At 55.2% G+C, this 12,003-nt stretch overlaps 1 protein-coding gene across 1 annotated transcript in view; it reads right to left on the bottom strand.

Moving 5' to 3' along the window:
• ZCCHC24 (zinc finger CCHC-type containing 24) overlaps positions 1–11,691 on the bottom strand; it is a 64,415-nt gene extending 52,724 nt beyond the window's left edge. The window contains exon 1 of the mRNA XM_050803544.1: positions 11,262–11,691. Within this exon, the coding sequence (XP_050659501.1) occupies positions 11,262–11,507 (246 nt within the window). The 5' untranslated portion in view covers positions 11,508–11,691. The remainder of the gene's footprint in view (positions 1–11,261) is intronic.
• Between the last annotated feature and the right edge of the window lie 312 nt (positions 11,692–12,003).

The raw sequence follows: 12,003 nt of genomic DNA, 5'->3' as shown, positions 1-12,003 counted from the left end.
AGTGGCATTAAGAGCATTCACGCTGCTGGGCAGCCATCGCCACCGTCCAGCTCCAGAACTTTTTCATCTTCCCAGACTGAAACTCCATCCCCATGAAGCAACAACACCCCCGCCTACTGCAGCCCAATCTGTATTTTTCAAGCTCCCCTAGGCAATTAAGGTACAACCAGCACTGTCCCACCCAGCCTTGGAGCACCTGGACTTCCCAACCATCAGGGTCTCCCCTTATCTTGACTCCAAGACTTTCCCCACACCAGAAGGCCCCCTCCCCCTCCAAATCCGCCCCAGCCTCCCAGAGAAAAGTTCATCCAAACAAGAAACTTGAAGCCCCAAATGGTGTGACTCACCCTCATGGCTGGGAAACACAATTTCACAAATAACAACCCACTTATTATTTTTTTCTTTTTCTTCCTTTCTTTCTTTCCTTCTGGTTTGTTTTTTTTTTTTTCCCCCCTGGATAAGATTTAAGCAAGTCCACAGGAATCAGGCTGTTTGGCAGCAAATTGTCAAGAGGAAGGGGAAGTTTGGTGGGTGCCAGAAAGTGCACTAATTACACCCTGAAAAACCTCTCCCCCATCTTGCGGCCACGGTCCCCTGCCCACGGACGGCCCCACAGGCATCCCTGGGCAGTCAGAGGCCTCTAAGCGGGTGCCCTCTCCTTGGCAGCTCGACACCCCACCCTCTGGAGGGCCACAGCCTTGCTGCTGCCCCAGGCAGCTCCACGGTGAGAGAAGCGACGTCAGAGCTTCCCCTCCTCATGGCCTTTCCACCTCTAGTGCCCTCCAGCCTGGCTGCAGGGAATTAGGGCCCTTCCCCAAGCCCTAATTCCAGACGAACACTACCTTAGAGCCAAAAGGGCAGAGACCATCAGCTGATCCCACCTCATTCCCACATGACAGATGGGGAAACTGAGGCCCACAGGGGCACAGGGACGCAGACCAGGGCACCCAGACAGGCCCCAGGGCCAGAAGTCCTGCTTGGCTGGCCGGTGTGAAGGGTGGGTGGGGCAGTGAGCTGCTTCCTCTCCGAAGCCCCGTTTGAGCTCGGGCCAGGGAGGTGAAAGGCAAATCAGCCTCCTGGTTGTTTCCACAGCCTGTGGGGACTGGATGGAACAGAGGCCAGGACACAGAGCTCTATCCTCTCCTGCTCGGAGCTGGGGCTTGGCCTCCTGGGTTTCCCACCTCTACAGTGTAAAATGGAGCGGGGAAGAAGGGCGACCTTGCCGATCCCTGCGGTCCTGCTTTCCTAGGGTCCAGACACCAGGGTCCTGAGAGACGCCCCTGGAGCCTGGCATGCAGAGGCCAACACAGGCACCCTCTGTTCTGTGGCCTTCCTTCTGTGGCTGGAGCGCACGGCAGCCCTAGAAATGTTCATCTATAGGCCCTAACCCTACTCCTCCCCGCATGCCCACCGCGCAGCTCTGCCTTTCTCCCTCCAGCCCGCACTTGCTGCCTCACCCTGGGAATGCTCTTCTCTGTGTCCATCCAGAACCGCTCCAGGGCCTGGCTCCAGATCGGGCTCTAACTCCAAGGTTTTGGCCTTGACCCCATCCCTTCCCCTTACTCAGGCCTCAGGCTCCAAGGAAAAGCATGAAAAGCACAGATTCAGGTGCTCCTGAAGTTCCCCCTGGCCATAGAGGCCCCGACCCCCACCAGAGGCCTCGCTGATCCCTCCGACCCCAGTGTAGCCCAGTCCAGCACTGTGGTTGGCAGGAGTGGGGGCAGGGATCATGGCGCAGCCCCTCCTGAGTGACAGGTGGAACTCTGAAGTCGGTCTCTAATCTCTCCCCACGGGTGAGGCCTCCTCACCTCTCCCACAAGGCTGGACATCCCTGAAGACAAAAGTTCTGCAAGCCTCCGTTGCCCCACAGCCTGCCCTGGGTGCAGATGGTCACCAGCAGGGAAGGGCCTGCCCACTTGACAGACAGGGTGACAGATGCCCTAGCGGTCTTCTCATTTCCATGGGCCGAGTGGAGGGGCACTCCCACCTTAGATTAGGCTGCACTGGGCAATAATGCAGGGCACACCCACTTATGCGGTAAGTGGAAGCCCTTGGGCCATCTAGGCCCAAATCACCAGCCTTAGGGAAGAGGCCACCTCTCTTTCCTCCCTAGGTCAGTGACCCCAGCAGCTAGCAGGAAGCATGTGACCCTCACACCACATCTGGGGGACCGTGCATCACACTCCTGCCCAGTGCTGGAATTTCTCCAGGGTTTTTGCTTGGCTGTTGGGGAAAGGTAGGTGGGAAGACATTATAGTTTACTTTTTTTTTTTTTTTGAGACAGGGTCTCACTGTTCTTACTCTGTCACCCAGGCTGGGTGCAGTGGCACAATCACAGCTCACTGCAGCCTACTGTTCCTGGGCTCAGGTGATTCTCCCACCTCAGCCTCTCAAGTAGGTAAGACAACAGGTGCATAGCACCATGGCTGGCTGATTTTTTGTATTTGTTATTTGTAGAGATGAGGTTTCACCATGTTGCACAGGCAGGTCTCAAACTCCTGGGCTCAAGTGATCTGCCTGCCTCGGCCTCCCAAAATGCTGGGATTATAGGCATGAGTCACTGTGCTCAGCCTGTGGTTTCCTCTGATCATGTGGTGTGTCATATATTTGACTAAATCCTTTACCTTTCTTAGTCCCTTCATAACTGGCAAGAATACTATTCAAATGGGCATTATTGGCCCCATATTATAGAGCTAGAAACTGAGGTGCAGAGAGGCTGAGCGATTTGTTCAAGGTAACACAGCCAGCACGTGTTGCCCTGTTATATTTCAGCCTCTACATGGTCTCCAAGGCTTGACCTCCCCTATAGGAAGGGGAATCAGAGGAAAATGCCAGGTGCAGACCACTCTCCTTGGCACGGAGGCCCTGTGCCATCCTATGCTAAGCCCCTCAGCCCTTGCAAGATGAGGGACCAGTGTCTCTGGGCTGCATGAGGGATGCAGGCCCTGGGGATGGTGGTTCTGCTGCAGAATACAGGGTACAGAGGCAGAGATTTCCAAGGCTGACTCCAGTTCTCCCCAGAGCCTGACCAGCAGGACTTCTTCTCTTTTCTTCCCTCCCTGCAGGACAGTAAGTAGGCACAGTGGGTGAGGGATAGCAGGAGTTAGGGCAGGGGGGTAGAAGCTGCAGAGGGCAGCCCAGAGGGAGAAGAGAGGGCACAGAGACAGGACAAGAGACAGACAGGAGAGGCAGTGACAGCAGGCAGGATGGGGAGCAGCATGTGCTGGGAAGGATATGGCCACAGTGAGACCATGGAGAAGGCAGCGTCTGGGCCAGGCTGCCAGGCAAGGCAGAAGCAAGTGCTGAGTCCTGCTCCCCAGGCCTGAGAAGGCCCCGGAGGAGGAACTCTGATTTGAGTCCCCAGCTCTGTAGGGGTTCCTTTCATCAGCTGAACAACCGCTTTCTTATCCCAAAGCCACCCCTACTCCACCCCACAGACACGCGCACACACACACGCACCCACACTCCTCTGTTTGGGACAAGAGACCATTCATCTACAAATGAATCCACCCCTGTCCCAAGGGGATCTGTACTTCCTCCACCTCAGGCATCTATCTGGGGCTGGTCAAACACATACATGTCCGATATACACAGAGGTGGACACCAGCCCATCTCAGGGAGACAAGGAGACAGCCCGTGGGCAAGGTGGGAAGTGAGCCAAAGGGAAAACATGGCCACACCTTGACTGAGGGTTTTCAGCTGTGCTCAGCCCCTGACTCTGTTTGTTTCCCAGGTCTAAAGCTGACCCATGGGCCAGGACAGTGCTGGACTGGCCACGACAGGCACAGCAACCCTTCACCCAGGACCCCAGAGGGCACCACTGCCTCCTGGAGGCCCATTCACCCGGCAAATGTAAAACACAGTTCCCTGGACACAGTCAGTGCTTAGCAAAAGATTCTTATTTAAATCACAAGTCCAGGTTATTTTTGGTGGGGGAGTGGGCAGAGAGAAATAGGGAAAGGACCCAGGAAAGGGGGAACAGACAGTGGCAGCAGGACAAAGCAGAGGAGACCTGAGGAGATCCCTTTCCTCCTTGGTTCTGACAGCTCCAGCCCAGGGTCACCACTCACCTGACAGGTGCTCGCGTTTCACAGCTATACGCCCTCTGCCCAGCTAGTGTGTAAGCACTGGGGACCGGGCTGCCTCTTACTGCTAGAGCATATTCGTTGAATGAAAGCAGAGAGCAAGAATATGAGAATCCCAGGACTGGAAAGTCTAGCATATTTAGCTAGACTGTACTCGGTCTGGAGTACCAATGAGGCTTGCAGTCTCCATTGTAGGGGTCCTTGATCTGTGATCCACTGTGGGCATGAAGGTGTGCACGGTCCCCCTGAAATCACATGCACACATGTGTATATGCATGTGCACGAATGCTTCTGTTCTGTGCATTGTGCTGGCAGCAGAAACTCTAGTTGTCTTCAGAGTCTCAAAGAGGTCCCTAACCAAAAAAGGTCAAGGACCATTCACCAGCATACCCAGGCCTCTGCTGAAACACTTGTAGGGGACAAGATTTCACTATCTCCCAAGTCAGCTCATTCCAATTAATCAAGAAATCAATAAATAGTTTTTTTCTGTGAGACAGAACAAAAGGCAAAGTAGCCCAGGAGAGTACTTACATGCTCACAAGTCTGGAGGTGGAAGGGAGGAGGGGAGGTTACAATTCAAGACACCCACCCATGTAGAAAACATTAACTGAGCAGCTAGCATGTCCTCCGCACTAAGAACCAGATGCCAGGATTACTAAGTAGAAAAGACAAGATTCCTACTCTCAGGGAGCTGACAGTCTAACTACTGAGACAGACACACACATTGCTATTACAGGACAAGACCAATCGTTCAGACATGCTTTACAAAAAATTAGCCAGGAGTGGTGGTGGGTGCCTGTAATCCCAGCTACTAGGGAGGCTGAGGCAGGAGAATCTCTTGAGCCTGGGGGGAAGTGGAGGTTGCAGTGAGCAGAGATCGTGCCACTGCACTCCAGCCTAGGTGACAGAGCCAGATTCAATAAAAAATAAAAATAAATAAAAATAAAATAAAATAAAAAGACATGCTTTACCAGAGCACCTACAACTCATTTTTCACAGGCTCACAGCAGCTGGAGAGAGATCTGCTCCTGGTGGCAGCCAAGTAAAACCCCTCAGAGAAAGGACATCCATTTGTGTCATAAAGAAGCCAGTTGGAATGTGTCCATGTACAAGGGCAGGGAATGGCATTTTAGGTAGCAGCAATAGCAAGTGCAGGAGCTTAGAGGAGGGAGAGTGCTTGATGTTTTCAGAAACCCCAAGTAGACCCGTATGGCCAGAGGAGGGCTGAATAAAGAATCACATGCCATCACTACCACCACGACACACACACACACACACACACACACACACACACACACACACAGACACACACACACAGACAGACACACACACACACACACAGACACACACACACACACACACACACACACACACACACACAGACACACACACACACAGACAGAGACACACACACACAGACACACACACACACAGACAGACACACACACACAGACAGACAGACAGACACACACACACAGACACACACACAGACACAGACACACACACACAGACACACACACACACAGACAGACACACACACACACAGACACACACACACACAGACACACACACACAGACAGACAGACACACACACACACAGACACACACACACAGACAGACACACACACACAGACACACACACACACAGACACACACACACACACAGACACACACACACAGACACACACACACACAGACAGACACACACACACAGACACACACACACACAGACACACACACACAGACAGACACACACACACAGACACACACACACACACAGACAGACACACACACACAGACAGACAGACAGACACACACACACACACAGACACACACACACACAGACAGACACACACACACACAGACACACACACACACACACAGACAGACACACACACACAGACAGACACACACACACACAGACACACACACACACAGACAGACACACACACACACAGACACACACACACACAGACAGACACACACACACACACACAGACACACACACACACACACAGACAGACAGACAGACACACACACACACACACAGACACACACACACACACACACACAGACACACACACACACAGACACACACACACACACACACACAAAACAGATCGAGGACTTGAGACCTAGGCTGGAGTCCTGGTTCTGCTACTGATTCCCCGAATGCATCGTCTTTCTGTAGAAGAGCCTCAGTTTCCCTATCCAAACAATGGGGATGCTGCACACAGGCTAGGATATTGGTGCAGAAGCAGTAGGAAGTACTCAGTGCCCATCTTCTCTGCTTCTCCTAAAGCAGGCCAGCCCGGGACTCATGCCCCCATGCTGGGTTGATGGGGAGTGGCTGGAACAGGGACATGGGAGGAAATCCAGTACCCATGACCAGTATTCAGCAATTCCAGAAAGTTTGGGGATCAGAGACAAAATGTCGGAGGCATTGAGGCTTGATAGGATGCCCCTGTCCAGATGGATTGCTGCCTGCCCTCACTGGGACCCGGAGGCTGATCAAGGGGAGGGCAAACCTGGGGACCAATTGCAGGACGGGTTGCAGAGGCAACCCATAGCTGGAACACAGAATTCTAGATCGAGCTCTCCCACTGACTGGCTAGGTGACTTGCCAGGCCTCTGTGTCCTCTTTTGCAAAAAATGGGAGCTATGAGGAAAGAGAGGCCATGAATAGAGCACCACCCAAGAGCAGGGGACTGTTCCACACGGGCCATCTCCTCCCCAAGCCCTCCTCTGGGTACTGATGGCATCTGGCTCCCTGCCACTACTACTTACTGATTACTAATGCCGTCTGCTTTCCTCCCTCCCACCTGACTCAGAAGGTCCACGAGGTGTGGTCTTTCCTCTGAGCCCATGCCTGTCCAGTCAACGTAATCTGACAGAGGGAGGGTCAGGTTGCCTCAGCCAACAGCTTCTCAAATGACGGTCCTCCTTGCCTGAGTCACACTTCAGCTTCCTAAGGGTGGCCAAGAGAGCTGGGAGCATCCTCCCAAACTCTGGACTGGAATAGAATGGCCATTGCTCCCAGGCCCTGGGGCTGTCCCCTAAACACACACAGACCACAAAGGCTGCTGGGAACCCACCGGAGATCCTTAAGCCCATTCTCAAACATGGGCACCTCATATCCTCAGGCAGAAATGTGGCTTTGTTCCACACATCCACACTGGTCAGGCAGCCCGTGGGCTTATCTCCACCTGTTGAGGGCACAGGTGACACATCCAAACCCTTGGGAAACTGTCAAGACTGGGGCCTTTTAAAGCAGGACACTATAGCTACTCCTCTAAGGGTTTTAATGGCCATGTCTGTACAGAAGGGCTGGGCCCAGGGAAAGGCCAACTGTTAAGCCTTGTGACACCTTGCTACTGTTCTCAAACCACCAATGGGTAGACCTGAGCAGCAAAGAGGAGGTTCATTGCTACAGAGGCTAATGCTCTAGGAAGAGCTTCCTAAAGGTTGGAACTATCGGAACTATCCAACAATGGAGAGGTCTCCCAGGAATAAGCATCCCTGGGCCTGGAGATATTTGAAAGAACACTGGCAGGTGTCCTAAGCCAAAAATGTTCTCTGCTCAAATAGGTGTGGGAACTGTCACTGAAGAAAGGTTAACAGGTTTTGCACTGCAGGACTTCTCAGAGCCTTTACTATGCTAGTGGGCATTGTGTGTTTCCAAGGGAAAGGAAGGACACTGTGTCTTCCAAATGTATTTGACCACAAAGTCCTTCCCCCAACATTCACAAAGTAGGGGTCTCTTGACAGTAGGGCCACACCTTCCAGCTACCTCTGTCCCTGGAGAAACGGGGAAAGGGAACAGCTGCCCTAAGAATTCTACCTGAATGGAGTGAGACAGCCACATCTCCCTGGAGGCTGGGGGGTACAGGGACTACCTGGCAGGGGCTCTGGGCAGTCCTCCAAGGGGCCCAAGAGGTCATCTTCACAAGGAGGTAACTCAGCTTTTCCAGAAATGACTCCCATAGTCCCTTTACAACTGTGAATTTAAATTCCAAACAAGCAGGGAAGACCCCATGCAGCCCAGCCCCCACTCTGTCTAAGAACTGCCTTCCTTGGGTACCTGGAAAGAGAGAAGGGGCTCAGCAAAGGGACTTAAGAATCCCTTTCTAAAAGTGTATTGTCGTTGCCATAGATCAGGTTTTTGAAACTGGGTTTCACGGGGCCTAGTTTGTAGACCCAGAAGCCTTTTAAGAAACTGTGCAAGGTGCTTGTGTCCGCTTCAGCCTGGCACCCTCACCACAAGCTGGGAAGTCCCCACAAGAATCCAAGTCACCTCCTGGTGCTTGCTCCTGCACCAGGAACTCTGGTGTGAACTCTGCCATCTCTCTCTCTGCTCTCAGGGCCAGTGTGCCACTCAGAACCGTTGGCTTATCTTCAGCTTCCAGAGCCGAGGTTCCAGGGGCACAATAGGCTTCTGTGCCCCCATGTCCTCACCCCCTCCAAATCCCAGCTGCATTCATGGTGTTTTGCTATTGTGGTGAGAGCAGCCTGGGGGTGGTGCAGGAGGGGGTGGGCTCTTGGCACAGGGGCTGGCGCAGACAGGCCGTGGTCAGTGGTCAGCATGCAAGTCACATCCACAGGCACTACCACCGGGCCTGCCAGGCCTCGCACAGAATGGTGATGCTCCTGGACCCCCTGGGTCCCTCCGTAGAGTCCCCTCCGGCCCACACACGACTTGCTTCCTCTCCGACCAGCCCCTTGGTGGCATTGAGGTGGGGGGTATTTTTTCTTGCCTTCTCAGCCAGTTGCTATTTTGGAGCCATATTAGGTCACCAGCTAAGCCCTGGGCGCAGGAAAGGCCTGTCCCCAGGAACACAGCTGAGGCTTTGAGAGGGTTTAGGAGGCAAAGTGGGTGGGTGGGGGGGCGGTGAGGATGAGTGAGCCTGTAGCCAAGAGGGCCTTCCGGAAGTCAGCAGGCACAGCCCTTCATCACCTCCGAGGAAGCCACTGGCCTGTGAGCATCGGAGAAGTCTCTCTTGCCTCCCCAAGCCCTCTCTTGTTTGAACAGGTCTCAAATACTATAGATATACCATCCTGGGGTGTAGCAGAGACTACATTTAACAGATAGGTAAGCTAAGGCTCAGAGGGAGACGGGGTTCCCTGAAGTCGGGTCATGAAAGACTTTTCCACACCACTGCACTATACAGTATAACCTTTTCCTGCTCCTTTCACAGTGTGTGCCTTTATGGGGAAACTGAGGTACGCAGCAATGAAGTGACAGAGGGCAGGTCTCACTGAGCTCCAGTTGGGATCCTGGATACCAGAAATTTTCAAAAAGCAGCACAACATCCTATTCTCGTAGGGTACTCTTGATGGCCCCAAACTCCCAGGTCCTTTCAGGGGAGACCCACTGGTGGGGAACAATGCCACCATGGTAGGGAGAGCAGAGGGAGGCTAGAAGAGGTTGACTAGGGGTCCACACTTGATCTGTGGGTCAAGTTCAGCCTTCTCCCAGGGTGAGAAACTCCCTTGGGGCTCCCACAAGCACCCCCATCAAATCACCCACCATTCATACCCTATGTCTGTTTACTCATCCGTGGCCCCCACTAGCCTGTGGTTGTGAATCCCCAGGGCCTGCCCAGAGCTCAACAAATGTTTGGTAAGAGAACAAACAACTAAAAACACCATGGACCGAAGAAACACCCCACAAACTGTCCTCCAAAGTCACTGGTCACCTGAAGCCAGTTCCCCGAAGAGGCAGAAAAGTCTCTTACAAGAAAGAAAGATCTCCAGCCAAGAACCATTCCTCACTCAGAGGGAATGCTTTACAGTTTACAAAGAGCTTTGGCATACAAATGCTTTTGCCTGGCACCAAAGGGTGCACTTCCAGACTCATCTTCCTCCTCTGCACCCAGCCCCCTCCCACACCTGTTCTACCCACACAGGTCAACACGTCAGCCTGGGTAGTTTTGGCCTTAGGCCAGCATTTTATATGTCCATGTCTCCCCTAGTAAATAATGGCAGAGTCGAACTCAAGGGCGACCCTCTGCATCCCTCTCTTATCCCCAGCACACCCTTGCATACATAGGCTTTCCTCCCAACCCATTCAGGACTCTGAGTCTCCTAAAATTCACCGATGTGCCCAGGTCTGGAAGGAAAGTGACCCCCATGTGTGTCCTCCCCCCAACACACCTCTTGCATCTTTGCAGAGAAAGCCCCCACAAGGGGAGGAAGTGAAGGCCACAGATGGGTGTCTGAAATTCCCAAATGAGGCAGAAGTAAATGGAGGGAGAGGAGGAGTCCAGCCCAGGGAAAGGAGTGGTATCTGGGCAGGCCCTGGAGACTCTTCAAAAAGGGCTGGGAGGTGGTGGCGATCTGTGTATTTATCTTGCTGGCAAAGAGGCGCTGCCCAGTCAACTTTGTAACTGAATCTACCAAACAGGCAGACTTTGCAACACAGCCGGCCCAGGTTTCTGCAGAAGGCGCTGGGCAGCTGGAACCTCTCTCCCTTTCTAGCCCCCCTCCCAAGAGCTCAAGAGGATTTCCCTTTCATTTCCTTCCAGGCTGGGAGGGCTAGGGACAGCGCAGTCTGTGGGGTCAAGCCCTCAGAAACCACTTCCTATGTGGCTGGGGGAGGGCGAGCAGCTGGAGGACTTATCTGGGGTCCCCGAGTGAGAACAACAGGAGAAGCCCTCTGGGCAGTCACTGCTCTCCAGGGTGCCTTTCGGGTCGGGAACAGCAGAGGTCGGAGCAAAGATTTTAGGCCCTTCCAGAGGAGCCCTGAGCAGAATCTGCACTCTCGGTCCCAGCCCGCGGTGGCCAGGACAAGGATAGGGTTGGGCGTGAGAAGGACACTTGGAAGGGGCTCCCCGCCCAGGCCGCACCCCAGCTGTCTGGAGAAAATCCGGAGACAACCCCTCCTCAACTCCCTCCCCCAACCCCTTTGGAGTAGGGCTGCCCTGGCAGGGAGAGGGGGCGGGAGAGCCCCGCCCCGGCCTGCGTTGCTCCAGCCCAGGCTCAGCCGGGAGGTGACGCGCTCCCGGCACCCCGGGGACTTCGGGCAGCGAGTTTGGCAGAGTTGAACGAAGCCAAGCCAAGCCGGGCCGGGCAATGCGGAGCCAGGCCGCGCCAGGCCAGGAAGAGCGGGTCAGACAGGGAACGGCCCGCCACAGTGGGGCGGTGGGGCGGTGGGCGGGGGCGCGCGGGGGCACCCACCTCTCCGCGCTGCAGCTGGAAGAAGCTGTTGAGATAGCTGGAGTGCAGGGGCGAGCCCAGCTGCTCCGGGCGGCCCTTGCCGAAGGCCAGCTCCGGGGGCGCGGCGCCGGCGGTCGGTTCGGGACGGAAGGCATCGAAGGCGCTAGCCTGGTGCGTGTCCTGCAGCGACAGGTAGACCCAGTTGAGCAGCTGGGCAGGCTGGTACACCGAGGCGGCGCTCGTGTCGATGGCCGACAGCAGGCTCATTTTGCGGCGGCAGTGCCGGCCCCTCCCCGGCCGCCCGCTCGCGGCCCCCCTCCGCAGCGGAGGGGCGGGCACCGGGGAGCCTGCGCCCACTGCCCGCCTCCCTAACCCCGACGGCGATCGCCCCGCGCCCTGCGCCCCGCGCGCTGCCCGCAGCCGCTGCAGCCACCGCCACCTCCCCCCGACTGCAGCCCCGGCGCGCGCGGGCGGTGGAAGGAGGCTGCGAAAGTTGGGCAGGAAACTTTTGGCCCCGCCCCCTCCGCCCCGCCCACTGCGTCCCGCCCGGCCCGGCGATCCGCTATCTGCCTTGCTGCTAACCCCTCTAGCGGCGGCTCCAGGGGTGGGGTCCACGATGCCCCGCCCACTCCCAGCCCCGCCTGGCACCGTCCTCTCCTTGCATTGGCTGTCTCGTTGAATATGAACCGTCAGGGGCGGGGGGAGAGGGGAATGAGGCTCATCTGCATATGCAGCACCGACCGAGCCCGCCCATGCGAGGCCC

This window comes from Macaca thibetana, chromosome 9 (assembly GCF_024542745.1).
Source record: "Macaca thibetana thibetana isolate TM-01 chromosome 9, ASM2454274v1, whole genome shotgun sequence".
NCBI lineage: Eukaryota > Metazoa > Chordata > Mammalia > Primates > Cercopithecidae > Macaca > Macaca thibetana.
Note: the sequence above shows the minus strand (reverse complement) of the source record. Positions and strands in the feature narration are given on the sequence as shown.